A 25198-nucleotide genomic window follows, 5' to 3' on the forward strand; every position below is an offset into this window, starting at 1 on the left:
CCCTGGACTTTCAGTGACTGCCCTTTGTTATGTATCTTTCCCAAATCAGCATGGCCTGGTTTGCACTGCACATTATCACTTTCAGCTGACAGTTTTCTGAGAACTACAGGACAGAGAGAAAATCCCCAAAGAGAGCACAGCTGTCTGCTGCCACCTAGTGATGACTTGACGTAAATGTAGAAGTTAAGCCTGCAAAAGAAATCCAGTATGCCTGTGTACAAGTACCAAAAGCACCAACACATTAACACACCATTTGGGAGATCAGTTTGGAGAGTTTCACAATATTTAAAACTACCATAAGACCTCGATGTTGTGTTTTTCTCTGTGTAGCCTGTCGTGAGACTCGCTTTGTAGATCGGCCTCCTGAAAGGCATGCGCCACAAACATTAGGCTCCTTCAAAATGAGGGTCTGCTGCTACCTCTGAGTGCTGGGGCCATAAGGACGAACCACCACAACCAGTTTATACGGTGCTGGGAGGCCGAACCCAGGGCTTGAGCCAGGCTGTTCCATCCTGGCTGTACCCCAGGCATGGGTGGATGGATATGGATGAATGGATGGTGAAAATCTGGCACATATAAAAACAGAATAGTATTCAGCTGTAATGAAGAAATAACAGTGCTGTAGGAATAGAAATGAACATATACTAAGTGAGGCCACAACCTCAGAAAGAAACAAACATGTTCTCCCTCACATGCAGGACCTAGCCAGTAATTTATTACATGTCGTACATGAGCGTACTGCAGAAAACAAGACCGGATCCCGGGACATGAGGAAGCACTAAGGGACGTGAGTTATGAAGAATATAAAGCCTCATCCTATTCTAACTTTGCCACCGAGTTTTCCCTTTTGGTGGTGGGTAAGTACACAAAAATATCTACGAGAGTTAAAAGTATAAAATCCGTGTGATACTGGCCTCCCTTCCCGGGGCTGCTCTGAAATCAGACAAGTCCATTGAGTTGTATAGATTTCGGGTCCGGTTCATCAGTGTGTGACTTTAACTGCAATGTTTTGTAATGAAGTTAGAAGTGTGCCTGGGGCTGAGAGGCAGCTCAGAGGGTGAAGGAGCCCACTGCCAAGCCTGACTACCTGAGTCGGATCCTGAAGACCCACATGGCAGTAGGGACAACTCCCACAAGATGTCTACTCACTTCTAAAACTATGTCCCAGCCTCAGCCCTCACATACAGACACATGCACAAGTAAATAAATTATTTTTTAAAAAAGCAGAGCACGAGGTCCACATGTACAAAATAGTTATATTTACTTAGTCTTGGATATTTAGGTCAATACATACTAGCCTAATTGCAAAGAAAGCTCTCTCCAATCCAACTCTGTGATCTGCCTGAGCCACCTTGGCACAGCAGACCCCAAGGTTTCCTGGACTAAAGTGCTTGGGGGTGGGGCTGGGGGTAAAAACACAAGTAACAAATGCAGAGAACAGCTGTGCCCAGAAACACGGCTCAAGTCATGGAGACTTCCCAACTTAGCACTGGGAGGTGTGTGACCCAGCGCTCCTCCAGCTCTTGCCCCACAGAAGTCATTCTCAAAGCTTCCAAAGGCCTGATAGTCTCGCCATCAGCTTCCATCACTGACAGTTACTGGAAAATGGAGACAAAGGCTGGGGTCAGGGCAGCCTCAGATAAGGAAGACGATGCCCTCAGACACCATGACCTGGTTATCGTCCTGCATCCGGCTCAGTGAGGCCTGGATTTCCTCTGAGGAGAAGGGTTCTTCTTTATTCCGATTGATGGATTCCGTGAGGTGGATCATGCCCACAGACTGCGCGTGAGCCTCCTGGAACACTTCTAAGAGAGCCGCCTTAAAAGCCTTCAGCCTGCCCAAGACAGGAAAACCGTGAGTAGAGGAGACGCCAGGCCTGGTGGAGCACACGTCTAATACCAGCACTGAGGAAGCCCCCGACCTCATCTTGTCTTAAACAAACAAAATGGCAGTAAACAAAGCTGCAGCAGGAAGACAGGACCGCTATGGGGAAAGTGTCCTTCCAATACTCTGAGCATCCTTCTTTAAAACTAACCTGCACTGCATGCAGAGCCCCCTGTATCAGGCACGAGGAGCCTCTGAAGCCTGGAGGCTGTTAAGAGACTGAATCCTACACACGGCACAGCAAACCGGTCAGCACATCTGGTGACAGTTTTCACACAGGACTTAGGAGCCCACACCTCTTCACCAGAGGACCTTTCTGTACCCTCATGATCATGCCATGTGACAAACCTATGAATGTCTCGCTTCGAATGGACGGCGTGACATGGAGCCACCTCAGTGCCATTCAAGAACTCGATTAGGAATCTACACTGGGTGAGGGGGCACATGGCCTTAATCGGAGCACTTGGGACGCGAGGGAAGGGGTAATCTCAGAGTCTGAGGCCAGGCTGTTTACACAGCGAGACCAAAGACTCTACACTGCACTCTGCGGAAAGACGGCACTGCAGAGAGCAAAGCTCAATGGCTACTTCCGGAGTAGAATTACAGTCGATTTTATGTTTTTCTTTAAGTATTTTTCCATGTTTGGCTGGATTGTAGTTTGTATCTTTAAAAATTAACCTTAGCTATGTTGTTTCTTTTCATGTCTGGTAAACATAAATTTCAGGGAAAAAGTATTTCTCTAGTAAAAATCTGTTTCAAAAAAAAAAAAAAGTGGCCACAATTTATGAGGGGGTGGGGGAGTAGATGTGCTCCACTGAGAAGAATACGAGGCGACAATAAGATACAAATCAAAAGTTGCCCTTGGTAAGTCAAGACAGTTCCTCCTGACTTAGAAGGAACAATTCAAATTTCCTCAAAGACAGAAGCAGTGCAGCAAACAGGCAGTTCTGTAAACACCACACTCGTTCATCCGGCATCATGAGGGTGGAGTGTTGTAAACCCCGAGTTCAGCTCTAAGCTCTCAGAAGTCCTGGAAGCTGGTCCCTCAGCAGCAGGAGAGATGCACTCACCTGGACTCACTCAGCTCCACTTTCTGGGACTCCTGGGTCTCCTGAGACTCATCTGTCTTCTCTTGAGAGTCGTCGGTCTTCGGGGTGTGCACTTCAGGGAAACAACGTTTGCAGGGTTAGGGGAGAGAGCAAGGTGAAGCCATTTCCACCAACAGTGGACAAGCTAAGCCTGTGAGCACTGCCTCCCAAGGCTCCTACGGGGTCAGGCAGGATAATACAGGGAGAGCTCGGATGCACAGGGGAACGGAGTTAGGCGGAGCCCCTCACTCAACACGTTATCTGGGGTACACAGGCATGACATAAGGTCACAACAGGAAGAGGCCAACGACATTTGCACTGCGGGTTTCCCAGGGTCTCGTGCAGGGGCAGCAGAGCCCAGGAGAACAGGCACTCAAATGACAAGGATCGGGAGGGAATGCTTGCTCACCTTGAGGCATTTCCCTCTCTGCTTCACTGAAGTCATAAGGGTCATAGGACTCCCCATCCTTGGCTTGAGTCTTCCTCCTGAAATACCCACAGCAGTCAAGAAACTGACATGGCTTTAGGGGGTCCTATGTAGGGGCTCAGACCACAGAGAAATGTACAACCAAAGTGAAACACCATCCTGCAGGTCCAGTCTTGATCATATGGGCCTTCGCATGGGCCATGGCTGGTCGAATAAGAGTTCCCAGGCTCAGGCCTGAACAAACCACTACCCTTTCTGAAAGACATTCTCCAGGCCCTGCTGCCCAGGGTTCCCTGTTCCTTCGATCAGTATGACCAGTGCATAGGCAGGAGGGGAATAACAGCCTCAAGAACACTGGGAGACCGACTGATGATGTCACTTCTGTTATAGGATTCACCACCACCTCCATCTACAAACCCCACAGGGCCCCAAAGGACCCAACACCAAAAGCAGGGCTCTCCCCGGCCATGGCAGAATCTAACTTCTCATGTCTCCGCAGTACCTCTTCCGAGTCTGCTCAGTGTCCTCCTCCTGGCTCTTCTCCTCTTCATCCTCCAGGTCTGATTCATCCTCACTTGGCTTCTTACGTTTCTTCTCCTTTTCCAGAACCTAGAACCAAGCCAGGGTACGTCACTGATGCCAAAACTGAGTAAGGAACCTAGAGCCGCTTCTGCATCATGGGTAGAGACGACTTCCATGTTTCTAAGACTTAGCTGGACCTTCCCTAGTCCCTGTGCCAGGACCAGCGACAGGGAGAGCCTATTAGTCATCTTTCACCAATGCTGTGAGGCTTTTCACATAGTAGGCACCTTATGTTTACTGAGTAAAGAATATTCTGGGAGGTGTCCAAACCATTATGGCTAAGGGGATGAGCCATTTGTTTCTTTATAGATCAGATGTTTAGTTGAAATTCAACACAGTCCCCCAATCTTGTAAAGAAAAAGAAGCAGGAAAAACATGGCAAACCTTCGTCTACAATTCTTCAGATGAGCCCAGGCACAAGGCTCACCTTCCTCCTGCCCTTTTATTAAACCTCCCCACCATCCCTCCCATCCCAATCTACTTGGTTTCTGTCTCTTATTCAAACATAATTACATCAAAGTTGGACAAAGCAAATCAACAGAGGGAAAAGAGCCCAAGAGAAGGCACAGGATCAGAGACCCACTCACTCACACACGCTCAGGAGTCCCATAAAAAGACTAAACTGAAATCTCTAATATGTACGCAGAGGACCTGGTGCAGACCTGTGAGTTCGTCTGAGCTTTGCTCAGTTGATTTAGAGGGCCTTGTACTCCTGGCCTCCTCCAACCCCTCTGGCTGTTAACACTCTGTCCCCTTCCCCTTCTGGGGTTCCCTGAAGCTCACCTTCTTGAAATAAGCATACTGCACCAGTTCCACAGCTTCCTCCGCATCTTGCAGGTCCACAGTCTTGCTCATACGGGCCTTCGCATGGGCCGTGGCCAGTCGAATCAGAGTTTCCAGTGTCCGTGCTGTAACCGGAGATGTCTAAGGAAGAACATGTGAGAGAATTACTTGTACAGAAACATTTGTCTCACTCTTATGGCACAGAAAAAATGAAGGTGATTCCAGAAATGCTCAGAAAGCCCACAATCTGTCTTCTCTATAGGCGGATGTCATCTAAAGTTCAAGTATCAGCCAGTGCTGAACTAATGCCACCCTCAAGCCTCATCAGAAGTCTCTCTCTCCAGTGAGCAGTGGAAGGTGATTCATGGCTGCACAAGGTGCTGAGAAGAAGTGGCAATGGAATGCTCAGCCCCAAAGATGACATTTATACCATCAGGTGCAGGGAACAAGTTGGAAGAGGGAAAAAGATAAAAGAACCAGGACAGGCAGAAGAGTTGTACAATGCCATCTTCTGGACACGATACAAGTATCACAAACTCCCAGCAGCTGGGATGCCTGCATTGAGTCTGCTCAAGGCCACTGACAGCAAGGCACAGATGGGGAAGGACTCCAGAGCCCTGCTACACTGTCTGCTACACTAGATCTGAGGAGAGAGGGAATCCCTGCTTCCATGTGTATACCCACTGGGACTGAGCAAGTGCTAAGGGATAGTTAATCACACAGATAACCCTGGTTAAACTATAGAGAAACCAGAAGTCATGGATCTGCAAGACACTGGCAGGGCAGAGGAGAGGGATGGTGAGTGAGGAGAGGCTAGGGATGCAGGGGAGAGGAGTCATCAGGATACATTCTATGCAATGTGACTATCAAGCACTAAATGAATTTTTTAAATCCACAGAGGTAAGAATAATGGACAAAACATAGGTGAGAGGAGCATCTGAGGAGGAGAAAAGCTGAGTGAGAAAGAGGTAGCCATCTCACGACTGCCCAGAACAGGTGAGAGCACCAAAGTGAGGGCGGGGAAAGCAGTTTCTCACTGCAGGCCCACAATGCATCAGAGAGCTGACCTGTCCGTGACTCCTTTTAACTACTTCACAGAGGAAGCCATGGGACGGGAGAGCTGAATCTGTCCAAAGCTACTTGTGTAAAAGTGGAGCTCTGAGGACAGCCATCTATCTCACAGAGCAAGGGGGAGGCTGACACAATCCTGCCAAGTGGCTCACAGGGAGGCTGTAAATCAAACAGGGGGCCTGTGTCTTTTTAAAGTGCTCTTATGTGTTAGGATCCTTGGCCTTCTGAGTCACACCGTGCTTACTTAAGTTTGAGGGAGTTCAAATGGCCCTGCTACTGGCCGACACTCTCACGGGTAAGGAAACGGGGCCGGGCAGTGAGAGCCGTGTTCCAGGCTGCACGCCAGCTGCAGAGCTCTGACCAGGCACACGGCTCACCCTTTCTATCATGGTTTCTTGTCTCCCGTTACACGAACCTCCAGTGCCACATGCAGTTCACTTCTATCTTATTTATAGCCACACCAATCTTCAAAAGCAAATCTCCAAGTACATGTACGCACATACGATGTGGAACACCATCGACTTCAGACACTCCAGTACAAGCTCAGATTTCTGCATCACCTAAGAATTTTGTGAAATCTTCACGTGCACTAACAGAACCAGACAATCCTAACTGAGGGACCAACCAGGACCACATCCACAATGGCCGTCCAGTGAGCAGGTCCCACTGGAACAGTTCATGTACAGGGAGGAGCAATGATACAGGGAGCGTTCAATATAAACAAGTGATGCTCTGCGCATTCTATCGTGGGTGGGGGGAGTAACGTGCTCTCAGAACACCCGGAGACAGATCAAGTGTGAGGCGACAGCAGATGGCCCAGAAGCCTGTCATGTAAGCTGGGCTTTGACTTTGGGTCCTACATGAGCTACACCATTCCTGGAAGAATGTAAGTGTGTAAGTGGGGTCAACTCTATTAAGTCACACCAGAATTGCTCTGGATCACAATCACTCCACTTCTAGTTATTTTCCTCAAATATTACTGATACTCACACCCATGTAGGGACTCCTACTGGCAAACTCGCCTCTCTTCACATCTGTTCTCTAAATAGCCCATCACATCAATTCTCTTCCAAGAGCCACACTGAGTCCGTGATAAATGTATGATCCTTCCATTCTATCTACCTTCCTGCCTCCTCCTCTCCAGTCTGAACCCTGAGTTCTGTTCTCACATGTGTGAACAGAGACAAGGTCAGGTCCCAGAAGAACGCCTGGTTCCCGGGGGCCATTCTTACTGTGTTCTTTCAGAAAAGGGATAAATAAATGTCTCTCTACAGAAAGTAGTTCAGACCAGGAAGAGCGGTCAAGTTAAAACCCCAGGTTACCAGAGAGCAGGAGCTCCTGCCCTCGTGTTCTGGCTAGGGGACCCTGGGGCCGACAGCATGCTCACCCGGGCAGTGTCTGAGCTCATGCTGTCCTGGCTGCGCAGGCGAGAGTATTCTTCTGCAATGTAGGCTGCGGACTCCTGCGTCAGGGTCGGTTTAATAATTTTGGCCACGTGGATGTACTTCTTCATGAAAGCTGCGCTCACCATCTTCTCCCTAGATCCAAGAGAACGAATGCATTTTTCCTGAGCCACCCGGGGCAGTGCTTCACCTCTTAGAGACGGAAACACACGGGGCAACTGCAGTATTCTCTGTTTAGCCTCAGGTGTTATGCCCGGTCAGGAAGTCTAGGGAAGGAGCACTGGAATTACAAGTTTTTGGGTCGTTTTTCCAAGACAGGGTTTCTCTGTGTGGCTCTAGCTGTCCTGGAACTCACTCTGTGGACCAGGCTGGAGTTACAGACTATTATGAGATCGTCTGCAACGACACAGATGCGGGGAACTGAACTCAGGTCCTCAGGAACTGCTTTTAACTGCTACGCCATCTTTCCAGCCCCCTGACCCCATAATTGAAAACAGGGCCTCCCTATCTATCACTGGCTGGCCTGGAACTCGTTGTGTAGAGCAGGTTGGCCTAAAACTCATACAAACCCACCAGTCTCTACCTCCCGAGTGCTGGGATTAAAGATATGTTCCACCAGACCTGGTACCTGCCCTATTTTATATGTGGGAACGCAGGTTCAAAGAAGTCAATTCAAATTCAGTGCAATGATACTTTCTATACTACGGCAGGACAGTCTACACCTCATCAAGTCTCCTCTACTCAAATTCATCCTCAAAGCCTCTACTGCCTACCACCAACTAATCGTCCCAAATCTCCACAAAGGACCACCAGACAGTAAGGACAGATTACACACCCACTGGCACTTGGCCATACTATCAAAATAAAATAAAGTAAGATAAAAAAATTTGAGACCGGTTGTAGTCCAGACCAGCTGCAGACTCCTAATCTTCCCGCCTCAGCCTTCCGAGTGCTGAGATTGCGAGTGTCAGCCATGCCTGGCTGTCTTGGGAAAGATTCAGTCGGAGCTGAATCAAGCAGAGACGTGCATAAGGCAATTGGCTAGGTCAAGGCTTTATCTGTAGACCCACAAAAGAAGAGCTACTGTAACAGGATCTCAGGTCTCTCTGGAAAGAAGAAAGAGGAGGCTCACCTTTTCTTCTTGGACCCATGTAGAAGGTTGTCATGCTTCTCATAAATCCGGGTATCTTGCTGGTCATCCTGGGTAAAGTCGGGATCGTCTGTGGCCAGGATATCCACTGAACTACCCAACGGCAAAGCTGGTAAACACAAGTTGAGACGAAGGACATTAGGAGTTTAAGCCAAGAGAAACTGCCTTTTCCACCGCAGAAAGAGATGAACCCAGGAGTTAGAAAGCAGGAACCCAGGAGGAAAGAGACACACGGACTTTACAAATGGAAAGTCTACAACTGCCCAAAAGAAACTAAGAGATACAGCAAACCCCAAACCTCCAGTGAGCAGTGAAGAAAGGGGAGGACAGGAAGGTGAGGCCACCCGCAACATTAACAGTCATAGCCCTGGGGCTGGGCCAATGACAGTGGCATCCCTTAGGATCCCTCCAGCAGCCACCCTTGCTAATCTCTGTACTCACCGTCACCGTCCTGCTCCCCCGGGGCCCTGTATTGGTGCATCCTAAGGACGTGGTCTGAGATCTCCCGGTCCTGTTCAGGATCCATCTGATCCAGCATGATGAAGAGCAGGTCAAACCGAGACAGCAGTGAGTCCTGCAGCCCAATGTTCTCCATAGGTGTCTTATACTGGTCATACTGGAGAACAAGAGGACAACCAAGTAGAAGCGACATCAGTAGGAAGGACAGACATCAAAGCCAAATCAATCCTGGGTGAGGATGTAAGGCTGGACCACACAAAATACAACAGGCAAGCCGAAAACTCGGACCAGGATATAGCTCAGTGGTAGAGTGCTCCTCAAGCATACATGAGGGCCTCAGTATTACCGTGCATCAACATGGTAGGAAAGAAAGGGCCTCTCCTAAGTTGTCTCTGATCTTCATATGCATGCTGCACTCACATACATGCACATAAAATTGGCTGCTGTTGTTTTCAGAAGTCTCTCTGACTGACCTGGCCATCCTGAAACTACAGAATGGATGGCCTAGAATGCACAGAACTCTGCTTGCCTCTGCCTCCCGAGTGCCGGGATTAAAAGCATGCTGCCACCACACCCAGCACAAAATCAATCGTTCTCAAAAGGAATAGCAATACATATTGGTAGTGTTAACCTATAGAACCTGAAAGTATGCCATATACAGAAAGGAGTAAGGAGTGCAGCCTTGGTCCTAGCAGAAGGCAAACAATTACTGTTTAGTTCACTAGCATCACCATGTAAGTTCATACAACGAAACACTGGAAAACTGTTTAAACTGGTAAACTCATGATAGTTTGGTTTCCGGCTTTATCAAGAAGCCCCCATAGTGGCATACCAAAAATACTTCATGTTTATTACAGCATGGCTCACTACAGCCAAATATGGAATTGTTTTACAGGTTCAGCAGATGAATGGATAAGAAAATGTCAGATAAAATATTTAAAAGTAAACAAACACATCAGATGCCTTTAATCCCAGCACTAAGGAGGCAAAGGTAGGCAGATCTCTAAGTTTAAGGTCAGCCTGACCTACATAGTGAGTTCTAGAACAAACAGAGCAATATAGTGAAACCCTGTCTCAAACACACACACACACACACACACACACACACCCCACAACTCCTTACTATGGACTGAAAACCCAGTATTAGGGAAGTCACAGAAAACTGGCACTAGGAGCAGGTTTCTGGACATGCAATGACCATAAATGAACTCAAAATCAACCCTATAACGAATCCGAGAGGTTCCCAACAGTGCTAGCTTCTGCTGCCCCATGTGACGTCAATAAAGCCTTGTTCTGAACACATATGTGGCCCTTATGATGTACACTGCACAACTCCCAACATCAATAGTGCCTGGAAGGCCAAGGCTCAGGGCTGAGATCACCTGAGCCCCAGTGCACATATAAAGTCTCCAAGGAGCAGAGAAGCATAATGGGCCAATTACAGAAATGACTTGATGGTCCTAACATCAACTGCTGGGCTAGCCAGCAGCAAAACAGCAAAATCCAGGTTCACTCACAGACCCTGCCTCAAAATGTAAAGATGGGAATGACAGGAAGACACCCAACATTGACCTCTGGACCCACCACACTCGCGCACATAAAGTGTACCTGCATACACACTCACACACATGATTTACTTGGTTATATACGAACTATGAAGAATACCTGCTGTGATCCAAAAACAGTAACGAGATGAGCTGACTACTATTCTCTCTAAGAAGCCTCTCGGTCCAGCCATTAAGCAAAACCAAATTGATCCAAGAATAACGGTTGGTTATGGGCCCAATTCCACTCACCCTGCCATAGACTGGATTGGCAGCTGCCAAAACACTGCAACGGGCATTGAGCCGGGCATGGATGCCAGCCTTCGCGATCGTCACTCTACCCTGCTCCATCACCTCATGGATGGCTGTGCGGTCCATGTCCGACATCTTGTCGAACTCATCGATGCAAACCACTCCTCGGTCAGCCAGGACCATGGCACCAGCTTCCAGGCGGCGCTCCCCTAGGGAGAGAAGAGATTAATGCCGTGCCATGGTCTAGGTGAAGGGACAGAGAAGGATCCTGGTGGCTTTCTCAGGCACCTGTCCTCAGAGCATGAGAACACAGTAAGAGACTTCACATCACAGCAGCCTCTCACATCCTCAACTGACTTCCAACTAGAGTTCCCTTCCTGCTCTTCCAATCTTTCCCAATGTCATTTCCCCCTTTCTCGTCAGTTGCTGTTTTCCTCTTTGCCATCATTTAAATCATCTTCTAGAACAGTTTTAGCCACAGAGACCTAAAGCCTTCGATAATTTACCCAGTTCTCCAGAGCATTCAGTCTTATAACCCACTCCGCTAATCTTTCAAGTGTCCCAAACGCAAGTCAGCTCCCACAGGCTTGGAGAACCTAATGTGCTCCAATTCATGCTAGGCCTCTGACAGGGAGCCCCACGCCCTTACCGGTTTCCTGGTCTGTGGTGACGGCTGCTGTGAGACCCACTCCAGACGAGCCCCGACCCGTGGTGGGAATGGCCCTGGGTGCGGTGCAAAGCACATACCGCAGAAGCTGGGACTTGGCGACTGATGGGTCACCTGCGGGACAAGGTGGTTACGATTCTGTAAGAAAACTCCACGAATCCCAGCAAATTCTGCTTCCACGCAGAATTTGATGTTAACTGCTACCTCTTTCTTCCCCTTTTCCCATTTGCAGAATACAGTCTAGATAATATAAATCCGAATTTCAGGAATGATTTAAAGAAAAATCAATTTTTGCCTTCTGTACTTTGATGGGGTTAAAATATGACCAGATACAGAGGTACGATTTTATATATACACTTTTACAAGCCCCTACCCCCCCCCCCAGCACCATACCTATTAGGAGAATATTGATATCTCCACGGATGTGGCTGCCGTTTTCAAGTTCCCGTTCCACCCCTCCCAGGAGCAAGCAGAGGATTGCTTTCTTGACATAGTCATGCCCATGGATGCTAGGGGCTAACGATCGGGCCAACTGCTCAAAGACATCCTGGAGGAGGAAGAACCAAGAGTGAAAAGCCTCGTGACACCCAGGAGGGTTCTGGAACCCACAGAGAAGATAAACTCGGGTTCTAAAACCAAAAGCTTTGCTCCAAGTCAACCCCATCCAGACAACTAGTGGAGCAGGTAAAGAATCTACAGCATAGCACTAAACCTTTAATCTTCAGGAATATACACCTGTCATCTAGTACTTGGTATCTGAGACAGGGGGATTGTAATTTAAGGCCAGCTTGTGCTAACTAGGGAGACCCCAGAACAGTGTGGGCTATATAGTCAGATTCTGTCTCAAAAACAATGGTGGGGGACAGGGTAGTCCCTTAGGCTACCATGTGGTTGTTGGGACTGCATAGCTAAGTCAGAACTTTCCCTTTTCTTTTGTCTCTTTCAGGCCAGAAGTTTAGCATACTTTGGCTGACAGCCCCAGCTGCCTTATTTCCTCAGTCCTCCCTCCCCACTGTGTGTCTGCCTCTTTATCATGCCTAACTCACACAGCACGGCATGCTCTCCCCCATCTATGAATTTATAACAAACTCTCCAAACCTAAAAGAACAAACATTCCAAAAACCAGCAGGCTGGGGATACACCCTGGTGGTACAGAATTTAGCTAACACATACAAGGCAAGGCCCCTGGGTTTAATCTCCACACAATGAGCACATTCCCAGTGCAAACAAACATACATACACACCAACTGGGTTTGCTAATCTCATGGTTTGGCATTAACTTTTCTCACACATACTACTGTGCTCGATTCTAAATGTGGACAGCTTGTCTTTATAATGCAACCATCCGGCCAGTAAGATGGGTAAAGGTATGTGTGGCCAACTTTACCACCCAAGTTTAAGCCCTAGGGTCCATAAGGCGTGAGATAATCAACTTCTGCAAGCTGTTCCCTCACCTCCACATGTAGGTACATGCACACACATAAACAGTGAAAAGGAAGTAAATACAGTTTAAAAAGTAAAGATGTAGATGGCAGTACACACAGGAGAGGACCAGGAGTTCAGGGACAGCCTGGGCTACATGAGACTGTCTCAACAGAACTAAACCAGTTATAAATAAAGCTCAAGTGGTATACCAATATTCTAACTCCTACATTCTTAATTTGCATTAGGTTCAACTGAGCAGCCCAGAAAACACAACATGTACCACCCATAAAATGGCAAAAATACCCTGAACTTGCCAGCTGGAACAAAACTGGAAGCTGCAACAAACACTTCAGGGAAACAAAGAAAGAAAGAAAACAACTTCCACTAGATCCGGTGCAAAGATGGCCACAGGCAGGACACGACCGTTCCAAACCAAACCCATCCCCACTCAGCTGACCTTGGAACGGGTTTTGCTGAACTTCTTGATCTTTGCTATATCGTCTGCAGAGAACGCAGGCTGAATGTCCTTGCTCATCTGCTTCACGTTGCAGGCGATCAGGACGGTCCTGCAACACAGCGAAGCCAGGTGAGCCTCCAGAAGCTAAGTGTTCTTGGTCTATTACACGGAGCCAGAAAATGGGAGCAGAGCACCCAGCTGAGCTCTCTGTCCACGAGCCACAGTGAGGATGGAATGCCTAACAAATCCATGTGGGAAGGTGGGAATCCTAGGCTAGGCCGCCCCACAGCAGACCCTTTACCTGAAGGTCCCCGAGGTGTAGCCACCCTTCTTTCCTGGAAGGCAGCGGTAGGTCCCAACCACCTGGATTCTGTCACCAGGTTTCACTTTATCTACCAGATCATCATCTAGAATGACATCCACAGATCGAGGAAGCTGACCGGCTGGGGCCTTCTCCGGCATCTCCTGGATGGTGATGGTCTGGTGGTCCTTGTAGACAGACAAGCCATACTCTGTCTCCAGGGGGTTGTTCTCCTCATCCTACCAAAAACAAGTCGTTTGAGTCTTTCTTTAAAACATAGCATTCATCCAATGTGAAAAACATCTTTTAGCAATCTGGAAACTTTACTCAAACCATAATAAATGTATGCATCTCTTTCAGTCTCCCTAACCTGATCCTTGAATTACTAACACATCAACCAATGGAAGGGTCAGTATTCACTGACGGGACCATGGCTGTACTAACACCTAAATTAAAGTCCTGATTCCCACATTGATGCTGAATCTATGATTATAATCTGATCCAGGTTTTCTTTTCCTTTGGCTTTCTTTTCTATTTTGAGACAGGCTTTCCCTGTGTATCCCTAGCTGTCCTGGAACTCTAAGATCCACCTGCCTCTGCCTCCAGAGTGCTGGGATTAAAGACGTGCTCCACCGTGCCCAGCCCTGATAGCTTTTCTACTCCAGGAAATCACCAATGGAAACATGCACCCAAAGCTACAAACTGGTCACATCGGCACTGTTTCTAGCAGGCGAAATGTGAAGAATGTTCACATCTATCAACAGAATAGGTAAACAATGTGGTGCCGTCTTCACACAAATAAGACACTCCTGTGAGGATACACAATGTTACACAACAGCTGCTCAGCATAAGAGCATGTATGTCCGAAAGAGCCAAAAGCTGCAGTTCTCAACCTGTGGGCCATGACCCCTTTTGGGAGTTGAATGACCTCACAGGGGTCACCTAAGACCATTGAAAACCACAGATATTTACATTATAATGCATAATAGCAAAATTGAAGTTATAAAGAAGCAATGAAAATTATTTTACAAGTGGAGGTCCTTGCATGAGAAACTGTATTAAAGGGTCACAGCATTAGGAAGGCTACAAGCCACTTTACAAAGGCAACCCCTACTGTTAAGACACTAGGGTTGCCAGATGTGGCATCACATGCCTTTGATCCCAACACTCAGAAGACAGAGGCAGGTGACGCTGTGAGTTCAAGGCCAGTCAGGTCTACACAATAAGCTCCAGGAGGGTCAAGGGTATGTAGAGAGACCCTTTCTCCAAAAAAGGACATTAGGATAGCGTGGCCTTCAATAGGAATCTGTAAGCTCTGGCTGTTTTCCACTTCAGATGCTGGTTATGAGTATATTTTGCTTGTAAAAACTCAAATTATATACTATATATATATGATATATATGAAAGTGTTTTCAAATATATAATGGATATATATGTGATATATATGAAAGTGTTTTCAAATATATAATGGATATATATGTGATATATATGAAAGTGTTTTCAAATATATAATGGGTATATATGTGTATATATATATGTATCTTCCATAAAAACATTAAGATGTGCTTCCATCACTGTGAATTTCCTAAAACCACAAAAGCCACTCTCTGCTTACTGAGTGCTCACGATGTAATTATCATAACCTTATAAAGTCGAGTATCTTCTTCACAGGCAAGATCAATTTCATGAGAAAGGTATCCTTGACTAAATGAGTATAGACTTCAAGTAATCAATAATAACGATGACCTCTTGTCTCACTAAGAAAGTTATCTTCAACTTTCCTCACCCAGAGCAGCATGAAGAAAGCTTTTTACTGTCTTTCCCCAAATCCACTGAAGCGTCTGCGACGGTTAAATATACCACAGCATCGCGTAACAAGCATCTTCCATCGTTTAGAAAGCTCATTACATCACTGTGATTGGAACTCTGCCCTCCAGTGAAGTTTTTCCTTTTTTGGGCTTTCTGTATCCCACCTTTTCTAAACGTTATTTTGTGTGTGCACATACGTGTTGTAGGTGCACACACTCACTCAAGTGAAGGTCAGAACCTGACAGTAGATTTCGTCTTCATTTCAGCTGGGCTGGCCAGACGGACAGACAGTAAACTTTTGGGCTCACTCTTCTCTCCAAAGACAGCCAGGGTTAGAAGGCACATGTAGTATGCCCAGACTTTTACTTGGGTCCTGGAGATTCAAACCCAAAGTCCTCCTGCTTCCAGAACACTAAGCCAACTCCCTAACCTCTAACCATAATCTTAAAAAAAAAAAAAGTAGGATTTCTACACTAAACTTTCTCTCATCTTTTTTCCCATCTCTTTTCTGAATGAACCTGTATCTCGCATATCTACTTTCAGAATAAGGAGTACAGATACCGTGGAACTGCTTGAATTTAAACAGTCACCCTTGGTTCCCAGCCCCGAAGACACCCATCGATTCATGCCCTCACCTTTGTGGGATAAACAGAACTGGATGGGAAAGCCACCAGGGTGGTGAGGTCAGAGTAGCGCCGCTCTATGGTCTTCTTAGTAGCAGGACAGTAGTGAACGCTGCGAACGACCTTGGGGCGAACCAGAGAGCCTAGGGACACAAAGGCGTGTACAAAGTCACCCCTCGACACACTGACAAAGGAAGGAACTAAACTCAAGCCAAGGCCTGTAAATACTGCATTCTTCCGGTTGGGTTAGTAACCTGTTTCAGTGACATAGGGTACCACTGCGTCCACGTGTAATTTTAGGTACCACTGATGTCAAGGAAAGGACAGTTCAGGGTTGCAGTAAGAAAGGAAGAGTAGGACTCTCCCAGCTTTGAGAACTCACTATTCTGCCACCACTGCTGGTTACTCCCAGTCCCCCTAAGTGCCGTGGACCCTGAGCTGCTGCACATTTTACTTCTTAATTTCAATGTTTCACTTCTCTAAAACTATAAGCTTCCCGCACCCACTACAGCTCTCCTGGTTTCCGGACCTCTTAAATCTATCCCACCATTTTCTTAGGGCCCTAGCGACCATCTTCGATCCGCTCACATTTGGTAACGATGCCTTCCACGCAGACCACACAGCTAAGGAAGCAGGAAGTGAGAGTCCGGGGAGAGACGTGCTTTGAGCCGAAGCTGCCCTCTAGGCCTATGTAGAACTCCTCGTACTGCTTGGCATAGGTAGCGTCAATGGAGGCCACGAAATCCTTCAAGGCCCGCTGGAAGGCAACCAGCTCCTCGAAAGCATTGTTCAGGAGGCTGCACGGGGTCAAGACAAAGACCCATTAGACAGAGCTCAGGAAACTGACCCTCAATACAAGAAGGAACCACCTTGGGTCATTATGATCGGTGAAGAAAACCCACGTCTGCTTTGTCCTACCACTGTGAAAGACTTGGTAAAATACGTCAGAACCGAAGTTGACATCAGTTCATCAAAGATATAAGAAATGATGCTCAGCAAAACACTGGGAGACGGGAGCACCTGGGATCGAAACGCTACCACCTCCTCTCTGGGAGAGGATAGCCTCCATGTGTGGACGTCAGGTCCATGCAGTCTAGGTCTTTCCCAGGAAAGCCTGTCCCAATCTAAACATGATGCCTTCCTTTGTCCCTCACAGGCAGTGGAACCCCTGGAAACCCGGTCACGGCTCACCGGTTAGCCCTCTTTTCATTTTTCCTGCGCAGGTCATTCACATTGACAATCAGCCGATACTGGTTGTCACTGATCAGCTCCCGAACTTTATTCTGGTAAATTCCTTGGTCTTCCTGTGAAGCGGGAGTAAGACAGATCAAATCATACTGTTTGACATATTAAATCAATTAAGACATATCAAAACAGCTTTACAACTCAAAAGTGTTTCAGACCGGAAGCAACCCTGGAAAGGAGCCCTCTAGACCCCAGATGAACACAAAGTCTGTTCTTCAGTCCCTCCCTTTCATTTTCTCTGGCCTCAGATTTCACCCACAAGCTATCAGGAGACTCTAAGAATCATAAAGTCAATGTCACCTACGACACCCAGGGACCCCTTTCTACAGGTTCTTGGTTGTACTGATAGCAAGCTTGGATCTCCAAAGCTGCCGGGAGGGAGAGACACAAAGAGGAAAAGCTGTTTAGAACTCACGGAGCTTCGCTACAATTCCAACACTCAGGCATCTGAGGCAGGAGGATCACCACTGAATCTAAAGCTAGGCTACAGAGTAAGACTGCTTTAAGAGCAACAACCAAAAGAGCAAACGAGCAGATAGGTTCACAGTGAGACCCTGTAAACACTGGTAGAAAGAGGGGTCTTCAAGTGAGAGCAAGCCTTTCCTGAAGGTAGCCGGAGACAAGTGTCATTCAGAAGACAGGTAAACACAACAGCGGGGTCTGCAGCTGTATCAAGAACTTGAGGTACTTAAGGACGGATAACATGAAGGCAGGACAGTCATTTCTGTGTTCTTTATCTTGTCCTCTGGTACGACATGCTTCTGTCTGAAAGATGATCTTCCCTACGTTATAAAGCAGGCTTCCCTTATCATGGGGTAAGGTCTAGGCCTTTCTGGACAAGGAAAGCATACCTGTTGTCTTTATCACGAGAGCATTGGGGACCGGTTAGCATTCAATGTATAATGGGGTTCATGATGGGGGGATGTGGAGGGGAAGTCAACATGAAGGTATTCAAAAGTCCAAAGCTGGAACTTGGGAGCTACTTAAAGCCTACACCAACGAAAATGACACTGGATACTAATTATGTCACTTACACACAAGAATGCCAGCATGTCGATACACATCTCAAATGGTGCCCAGGGAGTAGATGGCTGCAGACAACCTTTCCTCCTGCCCAGCATCCCCTATCACATGCTACTACAATCGACAGTTGTCCTATAGGCTTACATTTTAGCTGGGACTTAGAATGACCTAAATCTTAAAGACTAGTAAATAAATAAATACTCTTAAAATTCAAACTGCTTTTCATCAACAAACTTACAGGGCTCAACATCCTTTAAAATTTAGGTTACACTTAAACCCCATCTTACCTGCATAGAAAACACTTTGAATTCTCAAAAAGAAAGCCTAAGTTGTTAGTCCCGCCCCCACCCCATCAGTCATTAAATCTGAGGGCTGGGAGCCAGTTGCATTAGCCCTTCCAAGGAAGGGTTAAGACGGCCTTTCATCTGTTTACACCTGACCAGTCTCCTTTCAAGTTTAGGGGTGGGGGTGGAGGTGGGGGTGACTGCAAGCACAAGGCCTGGGTACCATCTACAACACGGCAAACAAACAAAAAACAAGAGAAAACCCATTGACTCATTTAAAAAAAAAAAAAAAGACAGTAATTAGGCGTGGGTGATCAGTAGCAGCAATGAAAAGGAGTGGTGAGAAAGAAAGAAATATGACCAGAATACATTATATGTTTATGAAGTTTTCATAATGAAACTAGTACGTATAATTAACATGAAAGGAAAGTAGCTTTTAAAATCTTGAGGTCTGTCTGAAGAAGGAAAAAGAAAAAAAAGATAACAGGACGTATCAGCGGCCTGGGCCCTCCGCGGAAACCCCATCAGCCGTGTCTCATCACCCGGGCCAAGTCACCCGCGGGGACCCCATGAACCGTGCCCGGTCACCCGGGTCAGGTCACCCGCGGGGACCCCTTTAGCTGTGCTCCGGCACCCGCGGAACCCCAGCACCGTGCCCGGTCACCAACAGAGACCCCATCAGCCACTCCGTCACCCGCGGGAACCCCAGCACCCGGCTCGCAGCCCGAATTTCACCTCGTCGTCCAGGAAGTCCAAGTAGTCTCTCTGCGCTTCGCGCAGCTCCACGTCGTCCAGCACTACGGTACCCGCCATGCCGCTGCCCCGAAATCGCCGGCCACCAAAGAGTCCCGCAAAAAATAAAAACGTGTGTGACTCCTCCCTGGCGCGAAAACTTCCCAAGTTTTCCCGCCACGGAAGTTTATGGTGGAGGAAGCAGGGAGCACAGACGCGTTCTAATTGGCTGACTTCTTCAATAGCCTTTTATTCGGTTCTTGGATTGGAGAGAAATGGTCGCTTTCTCCGCCCTAATAGGAAGGCTGGCCAATGACACAGAAAAGAGGCTCAAAACCCACCCCCTAGCCATTGAGCAACAAGGAAGACTAGGAAGCACTGCATTCTGGGAGTTGTGGTCCTCCCCACCTTTTGTTTCTTTTTCTTTTTTCTTTTCTTTTCTTTTCTTTTTTTAAAATCTGTAGGTAGTTTTGTCAAATGGGAAGTTAGGATTTACTGAGGAGTCCAAGTCTGTAACCCATAAGCACGCGTACATATGAAGACAGAGGTTGACATCCGGTGTCTTCCTCAATCTTTCTTCACCTTGTATTTTTGAAAGAGGAAATCGAAACCCACGGATCCATCTCTTTAGCCTCCATATTATTAAGTTTAAAACACTTGTTTTTCTAGCCTTCATTTCCTCATATACAAAATGTGAAGTCTGGTTGGGGATTTAGCTCAGCGGTAGAGCACTTGCCTAGCAAGCGGAAGGCCCTGGGTTCGGTCCCCAGCTCCGAAAAATAAAAAAAAAAAGAAAAAGAAAAAGAAAAAAATGTGAAGTCTGAATTCAAAACTCTCCAGTAAGCCATCACCAGTATTCCAAGAGTCGATGGCACATTAGAAATGGTATAAAGACAAATTTTATTCACTGAATCAATCGTGCTATTGCCTTTAGTACCGCCTTGATTGGCTGTGTCTTGATCCGCAACCTTGAAGACACGGAGATATGTGATTGGCATTTCTTCCTGCATTCATAAGGACATGAGATAGATAAGCAGGAAATCAGATGGTTCCTTAAAAATAAAAAAGAAGACAAGGAATGCAGCTCAGCAGGAGCCTGATGGGTGACATATAGAGCCCTAGGTTTAGCCACCAAAACAAATGAAGGAAAAACAATTAGGTACATGCGTGCACCTGCCTTTCATAAGTCCAGATGAGTTTTGTCAATGGCTCCCCTATGGTCTGACTCAAAATGAAGACACACATACATATGTTAGCATTCTGTCTAAGTTCCACCCCCACAGTTACCTGGCGACAGCCATGTATGCCTGACACTATAAAAGGGGCTGCTTGCCCCGTCCTCACGCTCTTGCTCCCTCTTGCCCCTCTCTTGCTCTCTTGCTCTTACCCTCTTTTTTCTTTGTCACTTCTCTCCCCATTCCCTCCCCCCCCTTCTCTCCATGTGCTCATGGCCGGCCTCTACTCTCCTCCTCTCCTTTTCTACTTCTCTCTCTCTCTCTCTCTCTCTCTCTCTCTCTCTCTCTCTCTCTCTCTCTTTCTCTGACTTTCTCTGCCCTTCTACCCTCTTAACTCCCCTCCCCATGATTTGAATAAACTCTATTCTATACTATACTGTCATCATGTGTGGCTGGTCCCTTAGGGGGAAGGGATGTCTCAGCATGGGCCTGCTGAGAAACCCCCTTTCCCCAGACCTCCATAGAACATATCCCCCCTCTATCTTTTTACTAGCACAACAGCTCGTGAGCTTGACAATGCTTGCCGAGTGTTGCTGAGGCTGTAAGAGTCACCCTGGATCCTCCCGGCAACTTGTTGTGGATGGCCAAGGCAAAGCAAATTCTAATGATTGGGCCGCAATTCTGAAACTCTGAAATTCTGAAACGGTGTCCATCCTGCAGCAAAGACTTTAGTGGACATTGCCAGATCCCAAGACACTGAAGTTGGGCACCACCTTGGTGACCCTGCTGGCTGAGGAGTTTCTGAAACAGTGAAGTCCTATGTGGAGGGAGGTTTACACCCTCAGATCATCATCCGAGCTTTCTGTACGGCCTCCTAGTTGGCTGTTAACAAAATCAAAGAGATTGCTATGACCGTGAAGAAGCAAGATAAAGTGGAGCAGAGGAAGATGCTAGAGAAGTCTGCAGTGACAGCCCCGAGCTCCGAGCTGATCTCCCAACAGAAGGTCTGCTTTGCCAAGGTGGTGTCTGATGCAGTGATGATGCTTGATGAGTTTGCTGCAGCTTGAAATGACTGGCACCAAGAAGATTCAGGGACGAGCCCTAGAGGAGTCTTGGCTGGTGCCTGGTGTCGTGTTCAAGAACACTTTCTCTTGGGCTGGGTTTGAAAGGAAGCCCAAGAAGTATAAGAACCCTCTTAAATGTTGAGCTCAAGCTGAAAGCACAGAAAGATAATGTTGAGACTACAGTCCACACGGCAGATGAATACAAGGAAATTGTTGATGACAAGCAGAACATTCTCGACGGCAAGTTAGTCATAGTCTGGAGCCAAAGTCATCTTCTCTAAATTCCCTATTGTTAATCTGGCCACCCGGTACTTTGTTGATAGGGATCCTCCTCCTGTTGCAGGCTGGAGGAGGATCTGAAGAGACTAATGAATGTGAAGGCTCTGATTCCAGATGTGCTGGGCCACAGCCAGGTGTCTGAAGAGACCCAAATTGGAGGAGAGAGGTGTAATTTCTTCATCCTAAGGCCAAGACATGTAGCATCATCCTCTGTGGTGGCGCTGAGCAGTTTATCCCTGCATGGTGCCATCATGTTTGTGAGGAGTGTCATCAAGTATGACTCTGTGGGGCTGGAGAGATGGCTCAGTTGTTAAGAGCACTGACTGCTCTTCCAGAGGTCCTGAGTTCAATTCCCAGCAACCACATGGTGGCTCACAACCATCTGTAATGGGATCTGATGCCCTCCTCTGGTGTGTCTGAAGACAGCTACAGTGTACTCAAAGAAAGAAAGAGAAAGGCTCTGTGGTGGCTGGTGGCTGAACCATTGGCACAGAGCTTTCAAAATATCTGAGAGATTGCTCAAGGACCATTCCAGGGACACAGCAGCTGTTGATTGGGGCATATGCCAAGGACCTGCAGATTGTTCCAAGATAGCTATGTGACAATGCTGGCTTTCATGCCACAAACATTCTCAACAAACTGTGGGCTTGACATACACAGGGGGATGATGTTGTAGGGGGTGGACATCAACAATGAAGATGTCACTGACATCTTTCAGGCCTTTGTGTGGGAGTCATGGTGCACCTCAATGCTCTGACAGCAATCTGCCTTATTGTATTTGTGGATGAGACTATCAAGAACCCCTGCTCTACTGTGGATGCTTTAGCTCCAGCAGCTGGCTGGGCCAAGGCCAAGGCCACCTCCATTGAGAGGTATTCTGTGCAACTCCCTGTGAGGTGAATGGGTCGGGGGATGCGGGAAATGGTTGATTTGTCTGCTGTGTTCTCACTGGAGGTTAAGTAAATAAAAGTTAAGGTTGTTCAGTTGAAGAAAGAGGAGGAGGAGGAGAAGGAGAAAATACTTGAAGACAAAATACAAACTCGCAATAAATGAATACTTCCCTCAAACAACATGTGTCCTTCCATTCATTAAACAACATTATATATTGCAAAAATATCTCAAATAGTGCCTTTTAATTTGCTTTATGCTCCTGGGAAAACTGACATCAGACACTGTCACAAAGGCCACATAAATGTGGAGAGCAGGGGGCTGGGGATTTAGCTCAGTGGTAGAGCGCTTACCTAGGAAGCGCAAGGCCCTGGGTTCGGTCCCCAGCTCCGAAAAAAAGAACCAAAAAAAAAAAAATGTGGAGAGCAGACAGTCTGTGCTTCAGGTATGTGAGGGTTTGTACAGGCTTGGCTAAGGGAGTGGCAATATTAGGAGGTGAGGCCTTGTTGAAGTGGGTGTGTCACTGTGGGCGTGGACTTTAAGACCCTCATCCTAGGTTCCTGGGAGCCATTCTCCTCCTAGCAGCTTTCAGATGAAGATGTAGAACTCTCTGCTCCTTCTGCACTATGCCTGCCTGCGTGCTTCCATTCTCCCACCTTCATGATAACGTACTGAACTTCTGAACCTGTAAGTCATCCTCTGTGAAATGTGAACCTTGTAAGAGTTGCCCTGGTCATGGTATCTGTTCACAGCAGTAAAACCATCATAACTAAGACAAGGTATTAGATAAGATTAAGAAATAATCCACACATGCAGACTTGCCCACCCAAGCAACTCTGTTCTGTGTGGTGTGGCTCAGTCAGAAACGTCATATGCAGAAGAGTGCGAAGATAGTCAATGTTGATTGCTATGTTTGAATTCTATGCTTACATCAGTGTAACTATGGGCAATTTGTTTATCCCTTCTGTACCTTAGTATCCTAGCCTTTCAAATGAAGTTAGACATAATACCCAGCTCAAAGAAGAGTTTAAATACTCAATGAAGTAACAACAGATGTAGACGATTGAGAAAAACTTGGAAATATAGCAAATATTAAATAAATGTTGTTGTTGTTGTTGTTGTTGTTGGTGGTGGTGGTGGTGGTGGTGGTGGTGGTGGTGGTGGTGGTGGTGGTGGTGGTATTGTAGTTGAAGATGGATTCAAGGGATGACAAAAGTGTGATAAAACATTCTGGTGCATTTCTAAAGAATCACTCCATACAATCCCCCTCCGGCCGTCAAGTTAAAACAGAATTAGTCAAACCTCTCCCTTGAGTTTGACCTTGGCTAAATAACCGGCACTCTCACAGGCATATTTCCTCCATATACAAGGCGTATTAAAATCCCAGTGGTTCCTCAAATGCGTCACTGTGCCTTCCAAAAGAGCCTGGCTGCCCTTCCTTGATCTTTCTTAACCCCCACATCATCAATTTCTAGAGTCCTGTAGGTAAGTAATGCTAAAAGCACGGGAAAATTCAGGACTCAGACAATACGAGTGATCCTACTTTTGAAATCAAGTCTGGCAGAACAGTTTTGTATTATCAATATTTTGTAATTCATTGTCATTGTCAAGATTAATGTTAAAAATCTCTTCTAGTCCCCAGAAAAGCCAACCCCTTCTTCTTTTTTATTATTTTTCATAAAATAACTTTTCCCAGGTTTTGCCCCTCCTTTATACCTCACTACACCCCCCCCATCTCTCTCTCTCACTCTTTCTCTCCCTAGCACCCCCACTTATGAGACTGAGGCATGAGGACCACAATTTTGAAGAAAGCCTGTTTGGACAACATAGTGAGTTTGAGGCTAGCTTGGGCTATATTAAGATACTCTGTCTCACAAACCAGAAAAACAGGGCCAGGGAGAGGTCTTTTGTCATAAAGGTGCTTGCAGCCAGCTGTAACAACCCAAGTTTGATCCCCGGAAGTCTCACGGTAGAGCTGGAGAGCCAATTCTCAAAAGCCGTCCTCTGATCTCCCCATGCACACCATAGCGCACACACACACACATACACACACACACACACACACACACACACACACACACAGAGTGAATAAATAAATGTTTTCAAAACACAGAAACACAGTAGCAATAATAGCTCATTAGGCTCAGTTGACCTTATTTAAACAGGTAATTTTTAATTTTTAAATAAAACGTAATTTTAAAAATATTTCTTTCCATTAAGTACTTAGAATTGAACCTAGGACTCTAAGAGCGTTCTATTAGTAAGCTGAATCCCCAGTTTACCTTCTACTTTTTATTTCGAGGCGGATTTTACTGGCCTACTCTGGCCTCGAACTCTTAATTCTCATTCTAGCTTCCAGAGTAGAGTAGGAAGAATTATAGACCTGTGCTACCAGCTTTAGCTAATGTCAAATATTTTCATTGAGTTCAAAACTCTGTACCCATGAATGGAATAAAATCATTTGCATTTAAAATTGGTAGCTAATGAGTCTATCCAGAATGATTGCAAAAACCCATGAAAGGACTACAGTCGGCCTTCTACATTTTTGCATTCTATATATATTAAGCCAACCTCAAAAACAGT

General features: G+C 46.7%; 1 protein-coding gene and 1 pseudogene across 1 annotated transcript; one reads left to right on the forward strand and one right to left on the reverse strand.

Annotated features, from left to right (window-relative positions):
• Positions 1 to 1236: 1236 nt before the first annotated feature.
• Positions 1237 to 19381, reverse strand: Mcm3 (minichromosome maintenance complex component 3). The gene is made up of 17 exons (NM_001191805.2): positions 19213 to 19381; positions 17117 to 17229; positions 16514 to 16722; positions 15938 to 16068; positions 13494 to 13732; positions 13193 to 13301; positions 11704 to 11857; positions 11293 to 11424; positions 10644 to 10852; positions 8830 to 9004; positions 8371 to 8497; positions 7223 to 7373; positions 4765 to 4905; positions 3902 to 4008; positions 3382 to 3458; positions 2955 to 3045; positions 1237 to 1834 (listed from the first exon to the last, which is right to left on the reverse strand). Exons 1-17 carry the CDS (start codon positions 19288 to 19290, stop codon positions 1636 to 1638), a joined length of 2442 nt encoding a protein of 813 aa, NP_001178734.2. The 5' UTR covers positions 19291 to 19381; the 3' UTR covers positions 1237 to 1635.
• On the forward strand, positions 19289 to 23911 carry Cct7-ps4 (chaperonin containing TCP1 subunit 7, pseudogene 4; annotated as a pseudogene).
• Positions 23912 to 25198: the final 1287 nt, after the last annotated feature.

The sequence above is a fragment of the Rattus norvegicus genome, chromosome 9 (genome assembly GCF_036323735.1).
Source record: "Rattus norvegicus strain BN/NHsdMcwi chromosome 9, GRCr8, whole genome shotgun sequence".
NCBI lineage: Eukaryota > Metazoa > Chordata > Mammalia > Rodentia > Muridae > Rattus > Rattus norvegicus.

What these genes read in the sequence shown, in the direction of transcription:
- Mcm3 (NM_001191805.2), bottom strand. Translation starts at nt 19,290, where the DNA reads ATGGCGGGTACCGTAGTGCTGGACGACGTGGAGCTGCGCGAAGCGCAG. An exon ending in TACACCTCGGGGACCTTCAG is followed by an intron (nt 13,302 to 13,493) that starts GTAAAGGGTCTG and finishes GCTGTGTTGCAG; the next exon opens with GACCGTCCTGATCGCCTGCA. An exon ending in GTGGAGCTGAGTGAGTCCAG is followed by an intron (nt 1,835 to 2,954) that starts GTGAGTGCATCT and finishes TGTCTTGGGCAG; the next exon opens with GCTGAAGGCTTTTAAGGCGG.